The sequence below is a fragment of the Populus trichocarpa genome, chromosome 10, assembly GCF_000002775.5.
Source record: "Populus trichocarpa isolate Nisqually-1 chromosome 10, P.trichocarpa_v4.1, whole genome shotgun sequence".
Lineage (NCBI taxonomy): Eukaryota > Viridiplantae > Streptophyta > Magnoliopsida > Malpighiales > Salicaceae > Populus > Populus trichocarpa.
Window position 1 is genome coordinate 21,493,173 of NC_037294.2, and position 24,574 is coordinate 21,517,746.

Here is a 24,574-nt window from a genome sequence, read left to right on the forward strand (position 1 = left end):
ATTTAATTGACCTAATCAAAATTGATTAAGTTGATTGGTTTTTGGGTTGTTCTTGCAGGCTGGGATGATGGGAGAAAGAAGATGAAACCTTGCAGTCTGGATTTTTTATTATTATTATTTCTGCAACCAAACATCCCTGCATCTTCTTTTTTTACATGGAAAATTCAATTTTGGAAATCAATGTGTTTTTTTGGTTGTTATTGCAGTGAAGGATTCTAGGAGGAGGAAGATGAAGTCTTTGATTATGATACAATTTTCAAAGTTTACAAGAAAGTTGGCATTTGTGGTCTTGTCTTATATTACGTGTACGATATGTCGTTAGTTGACATAACTTTAAGGCACAATGCTCAGAGGTCATTGCTCTTATTTGTTAAATTTTACTCTGCAAATCTCTACGGAGGAGATCAAAATCAACCAGCCATAACATACTGTGAAGGTCGTCGGACAAGGGCATTTATCCAGTGCATAATAAATAAGTTTTTTTTTTTTTTTTTAATATATGGGCAATGCAAGGAAGGCAATAAGTTCAGATAGAAAGCTATGATAAGACTTTCAGTCTGGTTGTGGGAATCATGTTCATTTTAACCTGTTCTTTGTGATAGAATTCATGTGAACTTATTGGCTTAGGTAGGAAAAGAAAATCTAATGCACAACCATCAAAGCATGGAATTTCTTTTATGACCCGATAATTACATAAAATATCTATTTAAAAATATAAAAATATCCTTAAATATTAAGTTCATGTTTTGTCTCTTTCAATATTAAAGATGTAAAGATGTATTTGCATTCAACAGTAAAATCTAAAAATTCTAAAATACACTTATCCAACAATACACTAATTTTTTTTTGACTCCATAAATAAATTTATATTTTTATTATTAAAAAGCTCATGTAAACAAAAAAGCCCTGGTCAACATGTTTATGAAGACTCGAGATAAGTTGTCAACCGGTTTGCTTTGTTTGGATTTGAGAAAAATAAGATAAATACACAGGCTAAATTTACACGTTCTTCCTGGTACCAGATCAAAGAGATGGATTCAAGAAAAGGTGCCTGTCTGTTTTTTTTTTTAATACTTAAAATTAAAAAGACGTGATTAAGAAAAAAAATCATGACTCTAACCTATAGGCCCAACCCACTTCTCAGATATTGTGGTCAGCTATACTGAGGTGGGCTCAGACCCTTGGCGGGTTTGGAGTCTGGACCCTTGGCGCGTAGTAAAGAACAGAGAGTAGGTGAGACCGTTCTGAAATGAACTTGAAGTATTGGAAGACATGTCCCTTTATTTCTGTTATTTTGTCTCTTTCATTTTAAGACAATAACCAAATATTTCCTTAAAGAACCAACGAACGTGAACATTGTAGATTCCTAATTCTTGACATTTATGCCATGTATTTGTAAATCCCTGTTTAGTAGTTGGATGTTAAGACCTTATGGCTTACAACACAACATTCATGGAAGCATCCAACAATTTGATTAAACATATTCCCTTCAATGGAACATCCTTCGAGACTTCATTTCGATGAGAACTAGATTTGTTTCTTACATTATCATTATCATTTCAATTTCAAATTCAAGGAAAGGACGTACTACTGTGATAGCAGCCAATTGCATAAGAGTGAAGAAGTTGGTTAACAGTAGGCAGAAGTGGCTTGCCATCACCCATAAAATTGGTAAGAATTGTTGGCTGAGCCTGATTACCAGATGCCCAATAACCCGAAATGCCAACACTAAAATAGGTACTGACTATGACAGCATAGCATACACACATGCCTTTGAACATCTTGCCCTTGACTGGAGGAGCTATAGTTGCCTGCAAAACGTAGGATGCTGAGCTACTTTGGAAAAAAAAGGTGATCCTTATGCTATATAAGCGATCAAGACTCTCGTTTCCTATCCGATATGAGATAATGATATTATCAGGAGCCATTATAAGTTAGCAATGATTTAGGCCCTAACACTAAAATAGAGATATTATTGGATCTAAAAAAAAGATTTAGGAACTTTGATTTGATATTTAAAATTCTTAAAGTGGATTACAAAAACTAGATACAGGTTGCTGTTATCATTACAAGTTAGCAAATAGACTACAAGTGTTTGGCATCAAGTACTATCTGCCTAATTGAAGATATTGCACCTAACACTCCTAATGCTGAAAATATGGTGGCAATCAATGTGTTAATCCCGAACATTAGGCCCAGCTTGGAGGACTTGAAGGTTACATTATACAATACCATTGACAAAATGATGTCCAGGGGTATGCATCCAAATGCTCCAATCACTGCGTCGATGTCACCAAAGAAAGGAAACATTGCTGCGAGGGTCGTGGCTATGGCAATGGATAATGATCAGAAAACCAACCTTGGTAGAACATTTACGAACAGAAAATTCTCCACGTTTTGGATCTGCAAACTTGCGCTCCAGCACATCATTTGTGGGTTGTAAGTTAACCTGCATATAAATTTGCAGTCTAGTAAAATATGATGCATAATGGAGAATCCTGCTATGGGTGGTGATGACTGATAACATGTAACTTCTGAACGATGGACTTGTGTTAGTGTTGAAACCACTGGACGTCAAAATCTGAACCCAGTGATGAGTGATGAGCAAATCATACGACACAGAGAGCTGTGAGTTACAAGAGGGCAAACACATTGGTCATCAAGAGAACCCAAGTGGGCAAAAGAGGCTTCCCATCAACCATAAAGTTAACCAGAACTGTTGCCTGGGCTTTATTGCCAAATTCCCAGTACCCAGATACCGCAACGCTGAAGAAAGTTGTGATTACAACAGCATAACTCACACAGAGTCCTTTAAACATTTTCCCCTTGAGCTAGAGGACCTATAGTTGCCTTCAAATAGAGTATATTTTTGACAGTTTATTCCTTAATGCACAGTTCCGTCTGGCCTGGAAAGAAAGTAAATGAACTGCCAACGCAGGAAACAGCCACCGCAAAATCAATGAGGCGAATAATCATCATCTGGTTTTGCAGAGCAAACTATGTTAAAACATGTCCTTTGATACAAAATCATGCATCCATGGTTATGAAGAGAGATATTTGAAGCTTAGCAAAAAGTTGAAACTGACCTTGAGGCTCTGTCCTCCAAGAAGAGTTAAGGCAACAACTGCACCATGGCATAAACCAAATTGAATTGGACCTACAAAATATCTGCCCCATCCTGGTCCTATATCAAACTAGAGCATTAAATCATCAATAACAGTTCTTAATTTTGTGAAATTTTTTCCTTGAAGTGACACTGTAATATATAGAGCCATGCATGTTGCATACTTAGCAGATGTTCCTCACCTAGTATATCCCTGGCCATATCTCGGAACCTAAGTTGGCGCTGTCCAATGTCAGCATAATCCTCCAAAACCAGTGACAGAAGGTTATAGGAGTAGAATGTAACGACGGCGGCCACAAGTAAACATAGTATCCCCCAAACCAGCTTGTTAAGGCCAGAGCAAAGGTAAGACTCAGACGTGCTGGAGCTACGATTGTTGCTGTCATGTGGTATCTACAAGCAATCATGCCACCAGGTATAAACTTTGGATATTAATCATTTGCATATACCAAAAACCCTAAAGCAGTTGCTAATAAAGAATCTGACAGTCTAACTAAGAGCATGACAAGTATTGACAGCATAAACGAGAAACATGATGAACAATGAATTATGGTGTTTTCAAACACCACAGAAAGGTAAAACCAAAAGAGAACTGACAACTGACAAATATAACATTATGTACTAACTGACCTCTAGATTTGAGCTCAAACAAAGCTCCAGCTTCAAGCTTCTACGGAGAATCAAAATCACCTTGTTCCTGGTCACTTAAAGACACGTCCATGGAATCTCAGGACCCATATCTCTCTCTTGCTATCTTGAATTTTTGTTAAGAGTTCAACACAGCACACTTAAAAGAGTAAGTATATAACTATAGAATATGTTAAAGGATGTTGAAGGGGTGGTTGAGATAACAGTAGATGTTGAATATCAAAAACAAATTAATTTAAAGTGTAAAAAATAAAATTTATATATTTTTTAAAATATTTTTAAAATACAAAAATAACCAAGCGCAAGCTAAACCGAAAGAATAAACTTACGCAACAATCAAGAAAGACCATTTAATGCACAGTTCATCTAAATTGTGGATGTGTTGACATAACAGATAGACAAAGCAAAGTGCAAGAAGAAATCTTGCAGTAACTTTTGATCTGTGTTCACATTTTACTAGGACTAGATCGGTTTTTCAGCATCAGCCAAGGTTGAAGAAGCCTTAAATTAAGCTCAAAAGATATTATTTTTTTTTATTTTCAATTATTTTCGGTCGTATTTTTAGATTTTTTTTTCTTATATAACTTAGATCCATTTTTTCTATTATATAAACATTTAGCGGGTAAATTTTACTCCACAATTTAGAGCTATAATTTTATTTTAGAACTTTTGACAAATATTTTCCACTGTATGCTGTGGCAGCAGTTTCAAGATTCTCATGGGATAGCAACTAAAGTAGTCAACGACTGACTTCGAGATCATAAGAGGAGTTTGAACCATAGGATGTGTAAGGGTTGCATAAAAACATGGCTTGATAAGGCCCAATTAGTTTTCTCAATGGGTTAGCCCTTCAAGGTATTTAGTAATTTACTATTTCACCCATACTCTTCTTCTAAAATATCAAAACCAGACATCACCGCACAATAAACCCCAAGATAAACCTGCCGTCTTGTGTTCATAGAAAGCAGCTTCGCATAGCAGCCGCTCTCTCTATCTCTCTGTTAATATACATACACAGCATAATAATTTCGAAGCATAAATAAATAAACTTATTGATAAATTGGAAAAATGGCAAAAGGTGATGATGCTGTGGCGAAAAAGAAGAACAAAGAAAGAAGAAAGAAGATGCAAAAAGAGGGTTCAAGTGTGTCAGCTCGTGTTGCTTCCATTATAGCTGCCAAAAAGCGCCGTTTATCTGGAAAACGCCGGATGTGCCAGGTAAGTTAAAGAAGAGAACTTGTTCATTTTTTTTTAAGGATAGTTGGTTATTGGTGATTAGTTTTCGGAACTAAAGTTGAGTTTTTTTTTTATGTTTTGAATGGTTTAGAATGAGAAAGATGAGAAATTTTGAAGTGGGTTATGCTTGTTTTTGTTGGTTTTGGTGGTTTCTGTTGTTTTTTTCTCCCGGAGATATATGAATTAGACCCAGAATCAGGAATTGTTAGGAGTTTTTTTTTGGTTTTTTTGATTGATTGATATGTGCGTTATGTAGCATTGACAAGCACATGCAGTTACTATTGTTGTTTGATTGAGATATCAAATGTTGTGCTTATGAAAACTTAGACTTGTTTTCGAGCAAAATCTAAGCTTGTTGGGTGTTTTTGGAAATAAAATTATGGGTTATAATATTATATTGATTAGTGTGTGTAACTGATCATGTGTTACAATGATGGACAGGGAATGTGTTTTAGCCTTCCTACACTAGATGATCCATTCAATGACAGGAATGGTAAACTGGAGTTCCAAAAAAAGGAAACGAAAAATAAGCCTTCGGCCCGAAAGAATGAGAAGGCATTTGTCAAGGGAAAGATGAAGGGTATAGAAAATGATAAGGCTATGAGTATGGGCTCAGAGATTAGAAAGTCACTTATTTCTAATAACAATTTAGGGATCGACCAGGAAAAAGCAAAAGTGCAGATGAATGGAAAAGCCGGACGTGGACGTCAAAGACAGGCCCGGGAGAACATGGATTGCCCATCAAAATTTCTTATGTATAGCTTGAATGAAATAGAGAAAGCCTTGCGACATGAGGGAACCTATAATGATGATGAGGACGAGTCGTTGTTTGTTAGCCCTTGGGGAGTTGAGTTTTTGAAATGTTATTCGACTGGAAAAGATATATTGGAGACAAGTGGATCTTCATGCACTACTGAGCAAATTGCATGGGTAGTTTCCATGGCTGCCGATATTATTGTAAGAAAGGAGGAAGAAGATTTATCAGTACCTAGTCCATCTTTTCTATTTCTTGTACCATCCCAAGAAGAAGCTGTCAAGGTTTGTTATCTCTTCTTATCACATTGTTCAAATTGAGTTTTACATTGTTTGTATTGTTATTTGGCAAGAAAACTCAAAAAAATTCTCGTGTTTTGAAATGTGAATCAGTAGTCAATTGTTTAGGAGTTCTGGTTTACTGTTCAGAAACGAAAAGAAATATCATTTTAGATGTCTATGGATGCACAGGGTTTCATCAAATCATTAATTTGGTGCCTGGTTTTCCCCTCTTAAAATTATACTAGGTACGTATGGTGTGCAAACCTCTGAAAGCTCTTGGCATACATACAGTGAGCGTACATCCTGGTTCCTCCATAGATCACCAGATACATGGGTAAAGAAAAACTCTCTCTCTCTCATGCGTGTGCATGAAAGCTCTTGTAAATGTAAAATTTAAAATCACTGCTTTTCTCTTCTCACTAAAAGTTTTTGCCTCTTGTATAGTTTGGCGAGTTGTGAACCTGAATTTCTTGTGTCCACACCTGATAGACTTTTGGAGCTTGTTTCCCTGAAGGCTATTGATATATCAGGGGTCTCCTTTTTGGTAATGTTTTAACCTTTCATGTAATCGGATCTGGCGTTCCCAGATTATCCTCACACTTTCCCATCTCTAGCTATTATTGTTTTAGGTATTCTGTAAAAGAATTACAGATTAAAACATCTCATTTTTTACACACATTATAATATCGATTTTCATTTTTTTTTCAGTGGTACCTTTCAATGCCCTCTTGAAAGCCTGTGCTGCATTGTATTGATATACTATTTTATTTGATTGACTTGAGGTGTCTGAGAAGTTGTTTGCTGGTGGTCATCTATATAGTAGTTGCGAGGCATTTTCTTGCGTCACCTTATTTTCATCAACTTTGAACCTGGATAGTCAGGATTCACAAAATATCAGGATTCACAAAATACAATAGCATAGCAGTCTTGTATGGACTATGGAATATGGTGGCCCTATGCATATCTAGTGTGTTGGGTGGATGCTTTGAGAAGCATGTTCTGCCTTTTGAACTGTTATTATGATCAGCTCTTCAGAATATGATGCTTTTTTCTATCTTCTATGCTCTAGTAAATCTCTCAAAAAAAGATGTTTTGAGATCTATCCTTTATTCCTGATTTTTTTCTTTTGTAATTGGATAGGTTGTTGATGGAGTGGAATCTCTTTATAATGGTGGTTGCCTTAACGCCCTTAAATCCATTAGGCAATCTATTTCTGGAAGTCTTCGTACTGTGGTTTTCAACAATTTCTTTAGTGGTGCTTGTGTTCCGGTTCTACAGAATCTTCTCCTGGGATCAATTTGTAGATTATCGATCGATCAATCTATCCCCATTCAAAGTGCATGCATTGTTCAGACAATAAATCTGTGCACTTCCGAGGAAGAAAGACTTCTAAAGGTATGCACATCTCAATATCTAGATAACTGCTTTCTACTTGTAAAATTTCGAAACGCAAATTATTACACCTGCAACCAGATTCTCACTTAATATGCTTCAAAAATCATTACCATGAGTTTAGCATTTCCAAGATTTCTAGTTGTCACTACTCCAACACCAGTACAGTGTGCTATAGTCCGTACTGTATAAGATGTAGTGAATTAATATGGTATTATAATGTATTTTTGTTCATTTAACTATGTATTCTCCCGCTTGATGGGTTTTGCTGCCAGTTTCCTTGATACTCATGGCTTTTTTTAACAGAGTATACAAGTTTTGAATGATGCTTGTGGCAGCCAACTCTGCTCCCAGCCTTTAAAGGTGCTATATGTAGTTGGAAATGATAACAGCTCTTTCAATTTAGTCAAGATGCTTGAAATCAATGGTTATACTGTTTCTGTGGAATCAAATCGCAGTATTTCAAATGATGATAACAGGTCAGCAGTTTATGTATTTCTACTGACTATTCGTTTCTCCAGTAATGTTGTTTCCGCAAGCCTTTTCATTTCATTTTGTTTTTCTCATCTTTAACTGAAAATGTTGGTGCTGACACATTTCTTATTTTGAGCTGCTAGCAGCAATTAGGATGTCTGGGGATAGAAGGTAAACAAAAGTTTGAATGGTATTACAGGATAGGAATGTTGGAAAATCAGGCTGTTATAGCATAATGACAATGATGAAACATGTTATAGTTACCATTTTATAAAACCAAGTTGATCTGGACACTACATTCTTGGTAATAGACTTAAACTTAAAATTTGGGTTGTGGAACAGAAATGGGCTGGTAGAGTTATCCGTTGCTACTTTTAAGTTTGTCTCTCAGCACAAAGTACTTATAGTCTCTGGCTCGTTTAACTCATTTTTGTTTGCTTTCTTCAGCCTGGATACGAATATCAGAATGAAACCTGTGGTCTCTGTGATCAATGTGGAGCGCATTTCTACCACCAATTTAGCTTTCTATGAAACTGTAATCTTACCCAACTTCGTGCCATCAATTGATAATTATGTTCAAATCCTCACGAGAATGGCTAGGCACAGTATCAAAGGCAACTTCCATAGCTTTTTGACCAAAGAAGATGCACTGATAGCTAGACCACTTATGGGAATTCTGGAGCAATGTGGGCAGGCGGTGCCTGAGGCCTTAAGAAACTTGCATCTCACATCATCCGTGCCAGAATCATGAAGCTTGGATGTTCACTCATCATCACATCATTCTCAAGATTCTAGAATGTCTTTGCCAGAAGCATATGGTGCAACATCAGTACCATGTTTCTATTACTCGATGGCAATATGCCTGGTTTTGCAATGTGCAACATTCTCACACATTGGGTGTAGCAAGCCACAATGGCTGTGTTGGTGAAAATTTGTGAACATGTTTTAGTTTCTTTTGAGTTGGCTCAGTCTCTTGGTGGTTACCTAACAGAATGATGTCCCAATCTTTGCTCCTGAATGTGCACTCCCCATCATTTTTCACACTCAATATTTTTTATTTGCGCTCTCCCCTTCCAACATTATTTTGGTATGCTAATCATGCTTTTGCCAGATTTCAAGTGTAAATTATTAATGGTGGGTTTGGAATTCGGTAGGTTTTTTTTCAGCTATAAACAGTTAAACACTAACCAGAGTTTCTGTTGCAATTTTGGAACAGTCATGCTAGGTCAAGTCAGTCCTTAACTGGCCCTTGTCACCCAGTCACTAGTCATGTAAAACACAAGCAATTTTTATGACATTTCAAGATGACATGGATAACTTGTAAGTTGTAACACCTCCACATAAATTCTCTCATACAGAAGGGCAGAAAGCAGATGCTAATGCTTTGAGCTATTATCTTCATTTTAACGTTTGTTGTCCTGTGCCTGGGCAGGAGGATCACTTCTTACCTGTCTTTCTTTAAAGTTGCCAGCCATAGGCCTGCCTACGCAGTTCCCCAGTGGCCCTTCTATTAAGGAAATTTCCTAGTTATACTGCATATCTTTTTGCCCTAATATTGTTCTGTTCTATTCTATTCTATAGAGTGTTATGTTTGACCGCATGCAAGCTATGCAATTCGATAGTTTTATCATTAAAAAAAAAGGAGATAAAAAAAAGAGAGTAAGATTTTGTTTGATAAAGATTTTGGTTGTTATTGACTTGAATTCCTTGTTTCGTTATTTGTTGGTTGGTAAAAATGTGTACAAGTAAGCTAATTATATATTAGGTAAGAGATATCGTGTCCAAATTGCACTTGTATCAAAATTTATAAAATTATTGAGTGAGGCTAATCAATAAGCCAGTAACCTAACTCGAACTTAGGACGATAAATTATTTGTTTCATTATGACTAGTTCTTCATTTGTGCCCTGTTTTTGACGAGGTTGAATTTCATCTAATTTAGGTTTAATAATTAAAAATATAATCAGAGAACAAGAAGGCTTGTAATTAAATAGTATCAACTTTGTGGTTAATTCACGTACTTTAATAATGAGATGAGAAGAATAGTAAATATATAAAATAAATTAAAATAAAAAAAGGAATTAACGGTTTGCGAAGGAACAAACAAGTGATTTTATTTATTTATTTCTGGGAAAGAAATGAAATGAAATGATGAATAGACCTCGAGCCAGGGGGGCTTAACTTTCCCTGTTGTCTTCGCATTGTGTAGCCCAAGCATTTGGACCAGACTGTTGATGGTATGGTATCTTCTAGGGAGAGGGTAGTTGGTGGGCAATAGTGGGGTATAATTAGAAACAAATAGTAACACATTAAAAATGATGTTTTATCAACCTCAATAAAATTTAATAAAAAATTGAATCACTTTCTAAATCCCTCTCCCATTTCATTCTCATCTTTTTTTGTAATTCTAAGTATCTATAAGTACATTATACTCTAATTAATCAATCTGATATTTAAAAATTTATTAAATTCTAAGTAATCTAGTCGAGCCGGGTCGATCTACTAAAAAATAATATTTTTTCAATAATAATATACTTTATTTATAAGATTTGAACTCAAAATTTTATTTAAACAAAAACAAGCATCGAACCAATTAAACCAACCCCGTTCATCATCATTACACCTCCCCCATTTCATTGTGATATGAGCAGGACATTACACCTCCTCCCATCTACCAGTCGTTTCACAAGGTTGACCCAAACAATCTCCTCACATCAAAGTTTCTCTATTTGGACCCCGTGGGATCATATCTCTAACGTTTTGATTCTTAAATGATTGAGAGTATAAAATACTAAAAAAAGAAAATATTTTATTGGTACAACCAATTCGTGCGGTCATCATTAATTAATATTACAATTACTCCTTTCAAGTTGTATATCAATTCTTTGGTAATTCTACAGGCTAACCCACCTTTTGCTCTTCCCATCAACTCATGGACCCCCAGAAAGTAGTTGGTATATTTTAGCAAATTGTTAAAAAATCTTACACTGTGTTTGACTACGGTCCATGATATAATAAAAATATTTATTTTTGTTAAAAAGATTAAAAAAAAAAAATTCCATTGCAAGTGCTAATATCAAGAAGAATATGAGAAAAAAATTCATTGCTCATGATAATACTAAAATATATGAGAAAAATTCATTACGCATAATAATGTTAAATACACATGAAGATGGGATATAAAATAAATTTATTTTTAAAATAATTTATTATATTTTTTTTTTCACGATATTGTAACAGAACGATGTATTGTTGCTATGTAATATTAAATGTGCTAGTTTGGTGTATGCAACTCATCACCATGAAGCTTCGCATTTGCCACGTGTTAGATTTCTTCTTGTCGGTGGCGGGTAGCAGCCTGCCTAGTAGCCTAGGAGGGGCCATTGAAGGTTTAACAAGGAAACAATGTGCTACGTTGAACTTATTATATAATTTTCAGAGCCTCCAGCTACCAGTATATAGCATATTCTTTTCTTGATTATTACAGTGATCCAGTAGCTGGGGCGTCGATTTATTTTATATAAAAAAGTTAATCATGATTTGCATTTTTTTTTCTATAATATAATATTCTTAGAAAAGGTTTGGTGGTAAGTATGTTTTTTTAATTCTATTTTTAATAAACTATAGTACAAAGGAAAAGATGATAAACCAGAAAGATTGGTAGTATAGATAAAGGTAATTAAGTAGATCAATCGTCTAATTCAAGAAAAAAAATGGTTCAATTGTCTACAAAGTTATTTTAATGCACGCCTGATTCGATAGATTATTATGAACATTGTTTTGTTTATGTGTGCTACAATTAATTATGCTATTTTTTGTTTTTTTTTATTTACGTGGGGTGTCCGGGTCAGCTTACGCGCACCACGACTATTCCCCACGGCCCACTGGACATCCTGCAAGCCCAGGAGCAGGTAAGGCATCGCGGGGGTGATAGACGTGCACATAGAAGGTCGAACCCGGGACGGGGGCGGAACAAGTCACACGATTGACCACAGCAGCTAGACCCTCAAGTGCTAATTATGCTATTTTTAATATGAAAAGATTTCAATCCATTAATTATAATTAAGCTGAGAAATCTATCTTGATTATTTTCTATTTAATTGAAGCATGCATGTGCATATTCTATTTTTCAAAAAACGTTGACTTGTACTAAAATTAGATGATAGATGGAGATATAAGCCATCCCTTTCTTGATGATATGGGAATATTTATTTATTTATTTATCTATTACGAATAAATAAGGTTCTTTTACTGAAAAAAAAATAAACAAAAACAACCCAGAATCTTTCATTTATAAGAAAAGGGAATTGCTTTTATTTATTTATCTATTTAATTAAATTCTTTTGAACTGATTGCTGTGTACTGCTCCCCTAGACCTAGAGTAGTAAAGCCAAGGATTGCTTAAATTTTTGTTTTTCTGCCAGTTGGGTTAAAGGTGAGACTGCCTTGTCAGCACATATCATGATCCCTGTCATCTTTACTATACTTGCCATTATATTTATGCATACAGATATTCTCATTAAGAGGTTGATCATTAACATGATTAAGTATATCTCGAAATAATTACCCTTTGAACTTTGTAGCTGGCCAAAATTAAGGATAATAATGTGTCAAGGATCAAGGTGGTAGTTGATACGCCCGGGTCTTTGCGATATTGAGAATGTCTTTTACCTCGGTTAATATCTATCTGATTATCATTATTATAATACAAATGCACGATTAATCTGGGTAATGCGGTGTGAAGTGTTTTTCAATTAAAAAAATTAAATTAATTTTTATTTTATCTTTTTACATCAACCTATTAAAATTATTAGAAAATAATATCTAAAAAAACCACTAGCTTAATGCTATTTGAAGCACAAAATGGTTTGAAAAACGTATTCAACTACAAAACAAGAAGTAAGGCATGATATTTGATGATTTTGGACATGGGAGATGGCTCGTGAACAGTACGGTCCCATGAATGCTTGGTGATCGAATGAATGATGGGACACATAGCAACAGACAAGATGACCAGAGAATTCGTGTTACAATGATGATTTCCAAACCCCACGCAACAATGTTAAAAAAACAGGATCAGAGGCCAAAAACTGAACTGGCATTAACCAAATCTAGTCTTGGAAGCTTGTTGGCATCCAGACATGTTCATCAAAATGAAGTTCAATGTGACCAAAAGATGGAATACTCATGTGAGGGAACATATCGAACGTGTTTTTATCTCTTTTATACATAAAAATTAGATTAATAAGCTTGCTTTATGTTATTACTTTTCGAGTTTGATTTTAAAGAGGATTTGGAATTTAAAAATGTGATAAAATTATTAGATGATTAACTCTAATACAAGATCAAGATTGATAGGTAATTAATTTAAATATATAATTTAAAATAGATCTAGATTGTGAAATGACACAATAATTTGTTCGGAAAAATAAATATTTTTCTTGGTTAATAAAAAATAATATTAAATCTATTAAACCTAACCTTCCTAGGTTAGGTTTAATATCTATGATGGGACGTTATCGATCGAAAAACTAATCTAATAATAATTAAAAAAATTAAAATTTGTTGTTGATTAGTGCCCTTCTAATTAAAATGAATTAAAATGAATCTCAACCCAGCTATAGATGGGGCAATTGTCAAGAGAATGAAAGTGAAGGCTAAACTCATTTGAGTCAGTTACAAGCTTAAGGAAATGGACTTCACAGTTTGTCAATAAAGATAGGCAAAGCCCTCATCATCATCAATTAATGTTGAAAACATTTTGCAAGACAAATAAAACTAGAATCCAAATCTCTTTGTCGGCATCAGATTATCAGTACTTTTCCATTTGACTATTTGTTGTTTTATTTAGCATTTCTTACAGTAATAGTTTATTTGTACGCGCTGGTCGAATCATATTTTTAAAATATAAAATAAAATATATCAAGAGCATGTATATTTTGTTTTTCATTGCAATGATATAAGTCTTTATATCTTTTATTTTGTATCTTTGTTTGTAGCGAGTTTTCAATAAAATATATAAGAGAAATTTGGATAACTGTATTTTATTTTAAAAAACTAATATTAAACAATAAAATTAAAAAAAATTAAAAAATAAAAAAGAATATCAAGCTACGTAAACTTTTCAAACCAGTAACCCAAGATATTAGATCAGAAATATCATACATGAAAAAGCAATGAGACTTAATTCCCAACAAATCTAACATCGAATAATGAATTATTATTATTATTCTCATCATTATTATTATCGTCACTACTACTATTACTATCATTACAATTATCATTATCACAACTATTATTAATAAATAATATCACAACCATTATCGTTAGCATTTTTATCGTAATCACTATCATTATCATTGTTACCATTATTATTATTATCATTATCATTATTACTATTAATACTATTGTTATAATTATTATTATTACCACTACCACAACTAATATTAGTATTATTTTTATTCTTATCATTATTTTTATTGCTTTTATAACTACAATTATTATTATTAATAATACTACCACCACCACCACCACCACCATTGTTGTTGTTGTTGTTATCACCACTAATATCATTATTATAATTATTTTAATTATTATTAATAATATTATTACTATCATTACCGCAAATATTGATATCATAATCACTACAACTATCATAATAAACCTTTTAGAATAGTTGTTGCTCCTATTACTACTACTACTACTACTACTACTACTATTATAAATATTATCATCACAATTATCACCATCATATATACAAATTAGAATTGAAGTACTAAATTGAAAAAAAAAGAATGAAATAAGAAATTAAAAGAATGAGGATTGAAATTGTAAAATAAATAAGAATGAAACAAGAAATTAAAAGGAGGACTGAAATGAAAAACAAAACACATGAGAAATTGTAATTGAAGGACTAAATTGAAAAAAACTTCTATAAAAGAAATAAGAACGAAATAAAAAAATTAAAAGAATGAGGACTAAAACTGAAAATCAAATAACAAAGAGGACAACGATGTATTTTAACTGTCAGGAGACAAAAAAAAGAAGGAAAGAACAAAAACAAATGACTATCGGCAACAATACGACCACCACACGCCTACATGCACTACACCATGTGGAAGAGGAGACGGTTGTGTATCTGGTGAGAGTCGGATGACCAGATTTGACCACTTGGTAGCGTCAAATACTCTACCTGAATAGCACAAACACCACTCACTTGATGGTCTGCGCCACTAGATTTCTAAATAAAAAATTGGAAAAAAAACGTGAAAATACAAAAACACCCCTATAAACCTATTAATTATATAAAATACCAGTGTGAAAATACTAAAATATCTCTAAAGGCAAAGCTTTTTTTTTTTTTAAGCTTAAAAACATGTTTTCACTATACATGAATCATGGAAAAACCATAAACATTCTATCCAGCAACTTAATAAATTTTTGATCTTGAAAGCAAAGAAGTATTTTTATTATTAAGAAGCTGGTGAAAAGTTAAGAAAACCTTTGATAAATAATTATGAATTTTGTTGACTCTAAAATAAAATAGAATTTTTAATATATATATATAAAAGAAACATATTTTTTTAATGGCTATTGTGCCAGTGGAAAAGAACAACAAACACTCTGCTTCAATGCTTAAGTTTTTCCCAGTCCAAAGTGTAAAAGAATAACTTCACTGTAGGAATCCAATTGTGTGTACTTCCACACCTTTTAGCTTTTTTTTTTTTTAATTTTAATAATTAAGCACTATGCATTTAGCTTTAAAATCCCCAGGGCCTCTCTTCTCTAATCACATAGCAGAGAAGGGAATATCAGACTTGATCAAAATATTCTCCTCTCTGAAAGAAAAAAAAAAACAAGAGGGTCTTGTAAGCATTTTATATTGCTATTGCTTTCCACATTGCCCTATCTTTTTGTGGTCTTTCTTGGCTAGCTTCCTTTGAAAGATCTACAATCTGTGCATGATCATATATGGCTAGTGGGTCTACTTCTGCAATGGAGTGACAGCTGCTTCAACAATCAAGTCACTGACACCAGTCCATCTTCCTAGCTATCTCTCTTCCACATTGCCTAAACGTGACTCGAAAGCAAAAGGAATTGAGTCATTCTTGTTCTTTTCGCAAAGAAGTATATCCCTCTATATAACCAAGCACACACAAGTGTCACATATTTTTGAGCCTTCCTTGTACCCTCTATCGTATCAGTGCCATTTAGTCCAATGGATCGTGTATCATCTGCTAGTAACATTTTCCCTACTGGTCGCGATGATATTACAGGCCAGTTTGGATTGATTTGGCAAGTACTGAAAGAACCATTGATCGTGCCGGCCTTGAAACTGTTGGTTGTAGTGTGCTTGGGCATGTCAATAATGCTTTTCATTGAACGAGTGTATATGGGAATTGTTATAGTTTTTGTGAAGTTGTTTGGAAAAAAACCAAATAAGATGTACAAATGGGAGCCTATGAAGGATGATATTGAGGTTGGTAATTCAGCTTATCCTATGGTTCTAGTGCAGATTCCAATGTACAACGAAAAAGAGGTACTTTTTTTTTCTCTGAACTATTGCTTTTTGTTTATAGTTTTGCTGTATTCTAATCTCTACTGTTCTATTGTTTTCAGGTTTATCAGTTGTCCATTGGAGCTGCCTGTGGGCTTTCATGGCCGTCTGACCGGATCATAATCCAAGTTCTTGATGACTCAACTGACCCTGCCATTAAGGTTTCTACCTCTTGACTCTCCAGTCTCCTTGTAGTTTGCTGACGGACTTGTATTTGTTTCCCAAGTAAATGACATGTCAAAAATATATGCAGAGCTTGGTGGAACTAGAATGTCAGAGATGGGCAAGCAAAGGCATTAACATAAAGTATGAGATTAGGGACAACAGGAAAGGATACAAGGCAGGAGCTCTTAAAGAAGGCATGAAGCACAGCTATGTTAAACAATGTGATTATGTGGCCATATTTGATGCTGATTTCCAGCCTGAACCTAACTATCTTTGGCGCACCATACCATTTCTGGTTCACAATCCTGAAATTGCTCTTGTTCAAGCTCGCTGGAAATTTGGTAATCTTGATTAGTACTTTAAGCATCGTTAAGTTAATCATTGAGGTATACTAAATAATAATTGAACATTGGTCTGATCATTACTTTTTTTTTTTTTTTGGACTCATTCTTTGTAGTCAACTCTGATGAGTGCTTAATGACAAGGATGCAAGAGATGTCATTGGATTACCATTTCACTGTGGAACAAGAAGTGGGGTCTGCAACCTATGCTTTCTTTGGCTTCAATGGTAAGAATCATATTGAAAAAGCAGTAACATGGTTTGATTTTCTCTTTAATGTGCAATCAGTTTTCATGTCTTAGACATATTGATACAAATTTGGACATTTGGTGCAGGTACTGCTGGTGTGTGGAGAATTTCAGCAGTCAATGAAGCTGGAGGTTGGAAGGATCGAACAACGGTGGAGGACATGGATTTGGCAGTAAGAGCTAGTCTGAAAGGCTGGAAGTTTGTTTATGTTGGTGACCTCAAGGTATCATTTTCAGTCTTAATGACATTCATCAAAAATATTACAAATGAAAAATCCACCAAATTTTGATTAGCCACCAACCTTACCAGCTGGCTAGGTGATTAGTACGTATGTCAGAAAAGTTGTTAGATATGCAAGTCCTCTGCTAATCACATGCGGCCACTTGTTAATACAACTTGGTTGATTTTTTTGCATTTTTAGGTGAAAAATGAATTACCAAGTACTTTCAAAGCTTACCGATATCAGCAACACAGATGGTCTTGTGGGCCTGCAAATCTCTTTAAGAAAATGGCAATCGAAATAATCAAAAACAAGGTACACTATCTTTTCCCTTTTGGTCTGATAGTTAAGAAAACAGAAAAATGAGACGAAATGGTTGGTTCATCCTCCAGTTTTAACTAATAGCATACAATTTACTGCAGAAAGTGTCACTGTGGAAGAAGTGTTATGTGATCTACAGTTTCTTCTTCGTCCGAAAGATTGTGGCACACATTGTCACATTTGTATTCTACTGTGTTGTTTTGCCTTCAACTGTTCTGGTTCCTGAAGTAAGCGTTCCTAAGTGGGGAGCTGTCTATATTCCTTCAATTGTAACTCTCCTCAATGCTGTTGGAACTCCTAGGTCTGTCTATCTATCCTAAATTTAACCAAACTTTCTTACTGTCCAGTTTCGTAAAACTGATGTTATTTGTAAATTCCTAATACTTCTGAACCTGCATAATCTTGCAGATCACTCCACCTGATGGTTTTCTGGATCCTATTTGAGAATGTCATGTCCCTCCACCGGACGAAGGCAACTTTCATAGGTTTGCTGGAGATAGGAAGAGTGAATGAATGGGTTGTCACTGAAAAACTAGGAGATGCTCTCAAGGGAAAATTACCTGCTAAAGCTACCAAGAAACCGCGGATTAGGATAAGAGAAAGGTAGACTTAACATTCATGATTCCTATATGAGGATATCAGGAACCAGTTTTTAACGATTCTGATATTGTTTTCTTAATGGTTGAATGTTAACAGATTACATTTGCTAGAACTTTGTGCTGGAGCCTATCTCTTCTTCTGTGGATGCTATGATTTTGCCTTTGGAAAGAACAGATACTACATTTTCCTCTTCCTTCAATCTATTGCCTTCTTCATTGCTGGATTTGGTTACATCGGCACCTTTGTCCCCAACTCTTAGCCAACAAGAATCATGGCTAAACATTGTCTCCTCCCAATACTTGTCGTTCCTACGTTGTTTCTTGTCTTCAAGAAACTACAACACTGTCATTCTTTGGGGACAATTTTTTCTTATCGTTGTTGCAGATCATTGAAGCAAAGGCTGGGCATTCATTTTCTGCTGAACACTGTACTAGGGAAACTGTTTTTTTTTTTTTTTGACCTTTACAAGAACCATTGTGATTTGTTGTCATTTTTCAGAGTACAAAATACAAAGAAAAGAGAGTAAATTGGTAGAAATAGTAGCATATACGTTGTACCAGCTCCCAAGTAATGTAGACATCTTTGTGAGGGTTGTTTGATTTAGAAAGTTGGAATTTCTTTTGCAAATAATAATGCAGATGGACAAGAATCTGTAATTCAAATCAAAATTCTTACAATTAATTATGTATACCCTTTCTCATTTTTATTTTTATTTTTTCATTTTCGAGTGTTTTGTTTTCATATCATGGACGGATTCAATGATGTTTTATCTAATAATAAAAAATAAAAACTAGATGATGTTTTATACATAATAATTTATCCAAAATCATTTCTTAAATATATCATACATTATTAAAAAACCTCGAGTAATACAAAATCATAAATACAGCAATTGAAACTTCGAGGAGAATGGTTTCGAGGAGGAAATCTTCAGTAAAATTAACATCATTCAAAAACGCTCTTTTCGAAGTTCTTCTTTTGTTATTCAAAAAAAAGAAAAAAACCCTTCAATTCAATAAGAACAGAAGGGAAGACCACCATTTTACCCAGGACAGAAGCTTTGGAAAAGCTAGCATACAAAACATTGCTGCATCGTGCCTTCCAACACAAGTTTAATATGCATTTGGCGTGGGCATGTAGAACTTTCCTCGTCCATAAATCATTAATTTTAGCTTTCGTAAAGCTACTGTGAGACAGTAATTAAATAGCCAAGAACAATGAAGATTGACATCAAGGAGCTTGTGCAATTACTAAAACCAAATAATTAATTACATACACATTCCCAGAAGAAGAAGAAAAACACAAGACACGTAAAAAAGTTGCATAATCCTGATCGAAAACCAAAAACAGAAAGAAGTGTGCATCATCAAATAAATGGTAGAAATAATGTCTTCCATCAAAATATAACTAATACAACACAAACATTATTAGGCAACTAAAGGGAAATGAAACCTTCTCTGACAAGCAAGCCAAACATGAGAACAAAGAGACCAATGGTGATACACTGTGTAGGAGAGACAAAAGTCTGTGAGTAAGCAGACAAGGTGATGGTTGCACCAACCAATCCAATCCAAAAAGCACCTAAGTTCCGATTCATGGCTGTGTCCCTTCTTTTTGCTCGCTTCCTTCTTGGTTAGTTTGTAGCTCTTCTTGCCCTTTTTATGGGATATTTTGAAGATGATGAGACCAATTCTTGTACTCTTGGATCAAATATCCAAGATTCAAGCTAGTTATGTCCTTTGAGACCAAGTTTAGGCCAAGAGCTAATGTATAAAGTCAACTCATATGAAGGATTAGATCTATGATTTTGATTATTTGACTATGTATTATAAGTCTCAACTAGTATGTATATTTATTTTATTATTACTATTTTTTTTTAAGGCAGCCATTGAAAAGGACAGTAGAATGGGCCTGTTTTAATGGGCTCTTCGAACATTTGCCATGGCAGATGGGTGGGTATTATATAGACCCACCTGTTTCTGATGGATCGATTACATCATGGATGGGCGTTTCAGCCCAAGATCCAGTGTCCATGACGTGCGTTATCAGTTTGATTGAATGTAGAAACCATAATTTAATTAATTATCGAATTCAAATTTGAGTAAATTTATGGCTTGTGATCATAAGAAAGGGCAGAATATTATTCTCTTAACATTAATATGTAAACTCCCTTTAACACGAGATTTGCTAGATCAATTAATACCATATGCTAAATAAGGAAAAAATGGACTGTAAATATTCAAGGTTCATAAATGAAGTTGAGAAATCATATAGCTTTCAAGTAATATTGAAGTAATTACATATTAATATATAGAAATTACTGCTATCGATTACGAATTTACTCTTAACAATGTTCATGAGATTTACTTTGATCACAGGATCGATAAATCTTGCCAAGATCAAATCCACTGACAATATTAAGCTAAATGCATAGCTCATAACATCCAACACGCCCATCAAGAAATTATTATTTCTAATGGCTAGCCAAAACTCTAACACTAGCAACTTTCCCACCCAGATCTCTGTTAAGCCAGTTTGTTATTGGCCCACTGTGTGTTCGCCGCGATAATGGATCAAAACCCATCTCCTACCGATTTTTTTAGCTTAGCTTGGTGCAAGATGCTTTTAAAAAATAATTTTTAATTAAAAAATATTAAAATAATAATTTTTAAAATTTTAATATTAACTCGTAAAAAATACAAAAAATATTAATTTAATGTTTTTTAAATAAAAAAAAAATTAAAAAATAGAAATTACTATAGTGCCAGACAGCAAAGTGGCACCAAGAACATGCACGGCCTTCGGCTATAGCGTAGCCCAGGTGAGTCCTTATTATCGGACACAACCCCACCAAAACCGCACCCGTGGTGCTGAGGTCCGGATCCTTAACAACAAGATAAATTCCTCCTTGAAGCCCACCTAGAACTCCCTGACAGCTAGGGAGTCCTTTGGTGTCATCATCTTCGGAAAACTTTATTTCCTATGACTGTTGTCTTTCCCGTTTTCTCCTTGGTCTAGTCTAAGTTAAGATTTCCTCATCTTTTTGTTTCGATTTTTTTTTTACAGAAAGCACTAATTCATTATAAAAAACGATAAATGAGAAAGAAAAAAAAACTTCAAAAAAAATTGAGCATTGGATCATGATTTGTCACCAATCCAGTGACTCGTGTATCTTTTAAAAATATTTTATCAATTTTGTTAGGATTTTCTTTTTCTCCTGAGAAGAGGGAAGAAAAAGGATCTTCTTCAATGGATACATGATCCCTATACCGAATGCTCTTACGAAAAAGTTCTGAAGGTTGCTGGGAGGATTTTTTTTGTTTGGAAATATAATTGCAGTTGCTTTTCACTCAGAAATATATTAAGATAATTTTTTTTTTTTAAAATTATTTTTAACATCACTATATCAAAATATCTAAAAACACTAAAAAAATATTAATTTAAAACAAAAATAAAATAAAATTTAATTTAATTTTTTAAAAAAATATTTTTAAAACACAAAAATAAATAAGTTCGAATTGTTCACTCAAGGGGCGGACACATGTGTACAGATTACTTGTGACGGTTTCCATACCCGACGACATTCAGGGAAGAATTCGGACCCATCGAGAAGGGATAATCAAGAACCAAGAAGCTGAGCTAGCTACGGCATTTCTTCTTTCTCAACAAGAGTGAAAAACCTCCTCTCTACTCCTGGCAGCGTAGAAGAAGGCCTGGTGAAAGGTCCAAGTGCATGTTTAGTATGAATATTTTTCAAAAGTTTTTAAAATATATTAAAATAAATTATTTTTAATTTTTTTCATTATCATTGTATCGAAATAAAACATAAAAAAATTATTTTTAAATAAATATATTTTTCAAATATACATAAACAGAGGTTAAATACAATACAAAATATGCACTTATTGTAAGTATCAAGTCAAACCGATTCATGTATAGCAATGCAGTTCTTGCCTCCCTTTCTACCCGCACTAGAATATGTAGCATGGGTGGGTTAGTGGGTATCTTTCTATGTTTATAAATGTGTTAACAGATATTTTTTAAAGTGTTTTTTTTAATATATTAAAATAATATATTTTTATTTTTTTAAATTTATTTTAAATATTAGTATATTAAAACAACTTATAAACACAAGAAAAATTAAAAATTAAAAAGATATATTTTTTAATTATAATTTAACCATAATTCCAAACAATGCCTTTGCATTAACTGCTTTGTTAGAGTACAGCTAAACTAAGCGGGAAGAGCATATTGAATTAACAGGTTAGAATTCAATGAAAAGAATTCATTCAAAACTATATTTATGTGCTTTTTCAAAGTCTATTTAACATGAGAAAATATTAAATAAAAATAAAAAAAACTTAAAAAAATATTTTAATATATTTTCAAACAAAAAATACTTTTAAAAAATACAATACTACACTACAATAACAAACAAAATCTTAGAATGAGTTAGGATTTCATTGTCTATTTGTTATGATTTGTTTTATAAAAGTACTAATTAATTGAAAAAAAAATTCAAAAAAAATGCGAGTCTTGAGATCATGGTTGGTCACCAATCCAGTGACTCGTGTCTTTTTATTTTTTTCATCTTCTTAATATTTACAATTATTTTAGTTCCTAGAGTAATGATGTTCTAGCGGAATATTTTAAATTAATTTCTCAAATAATACGAATAAAATGGTGTAGAGATCCATACCACAACAACTACTCCCATACTAATTTGGTTGGTCTACCTATAAGCATATCTATTTAACTTGGATACATAAACTAGACTGGATTTGTTTTTGTTAAATTGGTTAAAACTCAATCAAATTTAACTGGTAATTTAGTTAATTTAATTAAATTCAAGTGAGATTTAACCTAGTTAATTTTAATAAATTTTTAATATTTAATATTCAAAATGATGTTATCTTAATTTTATTTTGAATTTTTATTTAAAATAATAAATTTTCATTTTAAAAAAAATTAAAACAATATCATGCCAACCCACGAGTCAATCCAGCCCATGAAATCGAGCATTGGTTTCCATTGTAGGGCTCCTAACAACTATATCAAATTCCCACGTGTCTCCTTCATAAATATTGCAACTTTGATGGCCCCAATTTGTTTTTAACGAGGTGAGAAGTAACTTATACTTTAATGAATCCATGGAGGAGTAGGCAGCTAAATTGCCGACCCAGTAATCAATACGGAGAGGGGGCAGTACTTTGATGGTCCAATTTTTTATTTTTTGTTTCTTTTTAACGAGGTGAAATAAATCCAAAAAATTTTAAATTTTTTTTTTACTAAAATTTAATATAATTTATATATTTTGGATCGTTTTGATATATTAATATCAAAAATAATTCTTAACAAATAAAAAAATATTATTGAAAAATTATTTAAGAAACAACAGTCAGTACAGAGCGCCCTCTAAAGCTTTAATGCATAGAGGAGTTGGCTGCCAGATGCCAACCCGGTAATAAATACGGAGAGGGGACAAAATTAGGCCCACGTGTGAAGCAGTCACGGTAAGAGGAGTCGCGGCGGTCACTTACGGTGAAGTATGCAATATGATATTAACAACCGCCCAATAGATGCACGCAACGTGGGAATCATCACGTGAATGCATGTACGGATTTGCAGAGGAAGCAACATGTATGGCGGTGATGTGTTGGAAGGTGACAGGCACCATAATATTATTTTTCAATCTTGGTGTAAATAAAAAATTGATTTTCAATTCAGGTAAAAATATTTTTTCTCGGTGGATCCTAAATTTATTTTTATTTCATTATTAAAATAAAAATGCATCAACATAAAAAATAAAAAAAAACTAGAATACCAACAAAAAGATAATAAAAACTTAAAATTGTGAACAAATCAAATCACAGTTACTTGTTAAAGCACGAATTAAACGGTGCAACATATGGCTATGGTTATCACAAGAATTGTACTATTTGTCTTTAATGATAAATCTTGTATGCTCTTCAAAACTAAGTGTAAACAAACTTGAGATGGAAGTAGAGGACAATCATTTTAAAATAATATTTTTTTTTGTAAATTTTTAATAAATCAACTAAAGCCTCTATATATAAATTTTGAAAGAGAAATACAAACTTTTTTTTTTTTTAATGTGGGACAAAGGCTGTAGGTAGGACTTGAAAGATATAAGAAATATTTTTTTTATTGATGCGTGGAACAAAGTTTTATATTTGAATTTTTTATTTTTTTA

At 33.4% G+C, this 24,574-nt stretch overlaps 3 protein-coding genes and 1 long non-coding RNA gene across 6 annotated transcripts; 2 read left to right on the plus strand and 2 right to left on the minus strand.

Moving 5' to 3' along the window:
- Positions 1–1,982: 1,982 nt before the first annotated feature.
- LOC18102767 (uncharacterized) lies at positions 1,983–4,254 on the minus strand. Of its 3 annotated transcripts, XR_002984179.2 has the most exons (5): positions 4,102–4,254; positions 3,755–3,878; positions 3,307–3,517; positions 3,087–3,194; positions 1,983–2,979 (listed from the first exon to the last, which is right to left on the minus strand). It is a non-coding gene; the product is annotated as an uncharacterized LOC18102767 (long non-coding RNA). The 3 variants fall into 3 exon arrangements; XR_002984177.2 differs by lacking the exon at positions 4,102–4,254 and having other exon boundaries at positions 3,755–4,068; XR_002984178.2 differs by lacking the exon at positions 4,102–4,254 and having other exon boundaries at positions 3,087–3,184; positions 3,755–4,067.
- Positions 4,255–4,706: 452 nt separating this feature from the next.
- Positions 4,707–8,957, plus strand: LOC7455505 (pre-mRNA-processing ATP-dependent RNA helicase PRP5). Its single transcript, XM_024610274.2, has 7 exons — positions 4,707–4,990; positions 5,450–6,046; positions 6,289–6,377; positions 6,488–6,587; positions 7,184–7,438; positions 7,742–7,914; positions 8,357–8,957. The coding sequence occupies exons 1-7, from the start codon at positions 4,841–4,843 to the stop codon at positions 8,658–8,660; spliced, it is 1,668 nt and encodes a 555-aa protein (XP_024466042.1). The 5' UTR covers positions 4,707–4,840; the 3' UTR covers positions 8,661–8,957.
- Positions 8,958–15,533: 6,576 nt separating this feature from the next.
- Positions 15,534–19,048, plus strand: LOC7468470 (glucomannan 4-beta-mannosyltransferase 9). The gene is made up of 9 exons (XM_002315321.4): positions 15,534–16,447; positions 16,528–16,626; positions 16,719–16,971; positions 17,088–17,198; positions 17,306–17,442; positions 17,641–17,754; positions 17,862–18,061; positions 18,169–18,363; positions 18,457–19,048. The coding sequence occupies exons 1-9, from the start codon at positions 16,127–16,129 to the stop codon at positions 18,617–18,619; spliced, it is 1,593 nt and encodes a 530-aa protein (XP_002315357.1). The 5' UTR covers positions 15,534–16,126; the 3' UTR covers positions 18,620–19,048.
- Positions 19,049–19,584: 536 nt separating this feature from the next.
- LOC7468471 (uncharacterized) lies at positions 19,585–20,163 on the minus strand. Its single transcript, XM_024610275.2, has one exon. The coding sequence runs from the start codon at positions 19,955–19,957 to the stop codon at positions 19,796–19,798; it is 162 nt and encodes a 53-aa protein (XP_024466043.1). The 5' UTR covers positions 19,958–20,163; the 3' UTR covers positions 19,585–19,795.
- Between the last annotated feature and the right edge of the window lie 4,411 nt (positions 20,164–24,574).

Excerpts from the sequence above, each read along its gene's own strand:
- LOC7455505 (XM_024610274.2), top strand. The coding sequence starts at position 4,841 with ATGGCAAAAGGTGATGATGCTGTGGCGAAAAAGAAGAACAAAGAAAGA. Across the intron at positions 6,588-7,183 it reads TATCAGGGGTCTCCTTTTTG|GTTGTTGATGGAGTGGAATC; the intron begins GTAATGTTTTAA and ends GTAATTGGATAG. Across the intron at positions 7,439-7,741 it reads AGGAAGAAAGACTTCTAAAG|AGTATACAAGTTTTGAATGA; the intron begins GTATGCACATCT and ends TTTTTTTAACAG.
- LOC7468471 (XM_024610275.2), bottom strand. The coding sequence starts at position 19,957 with ATGAATCGGAACTTAGGTGCTTTTTGGATTGGATTGGTTGGTGCAACC.
- LOC7468470 (XM_002315321.4), top strand. The coding sequence starts at position 16,127 with ATGGATCGTGTATCATCTGCTAGTAACATTTTCCCTACTGGTCGCGAT. Across the intron at positions 16,448-16,527 it reads CAATGTACAACGAAAAAGAG|GTTTATCAGTTGTCCATTGG; the intron begins GTACTTTTTTTT and ends TATTGTTTTCAG. Across the intron at positions 18,364-18,456 it reads CGGATTAGGATAAGAGAAAG|ATTACATTTGCTAGAACTTT; the intron begins GTAGACTTAACA and ends GAATGTTAACAG.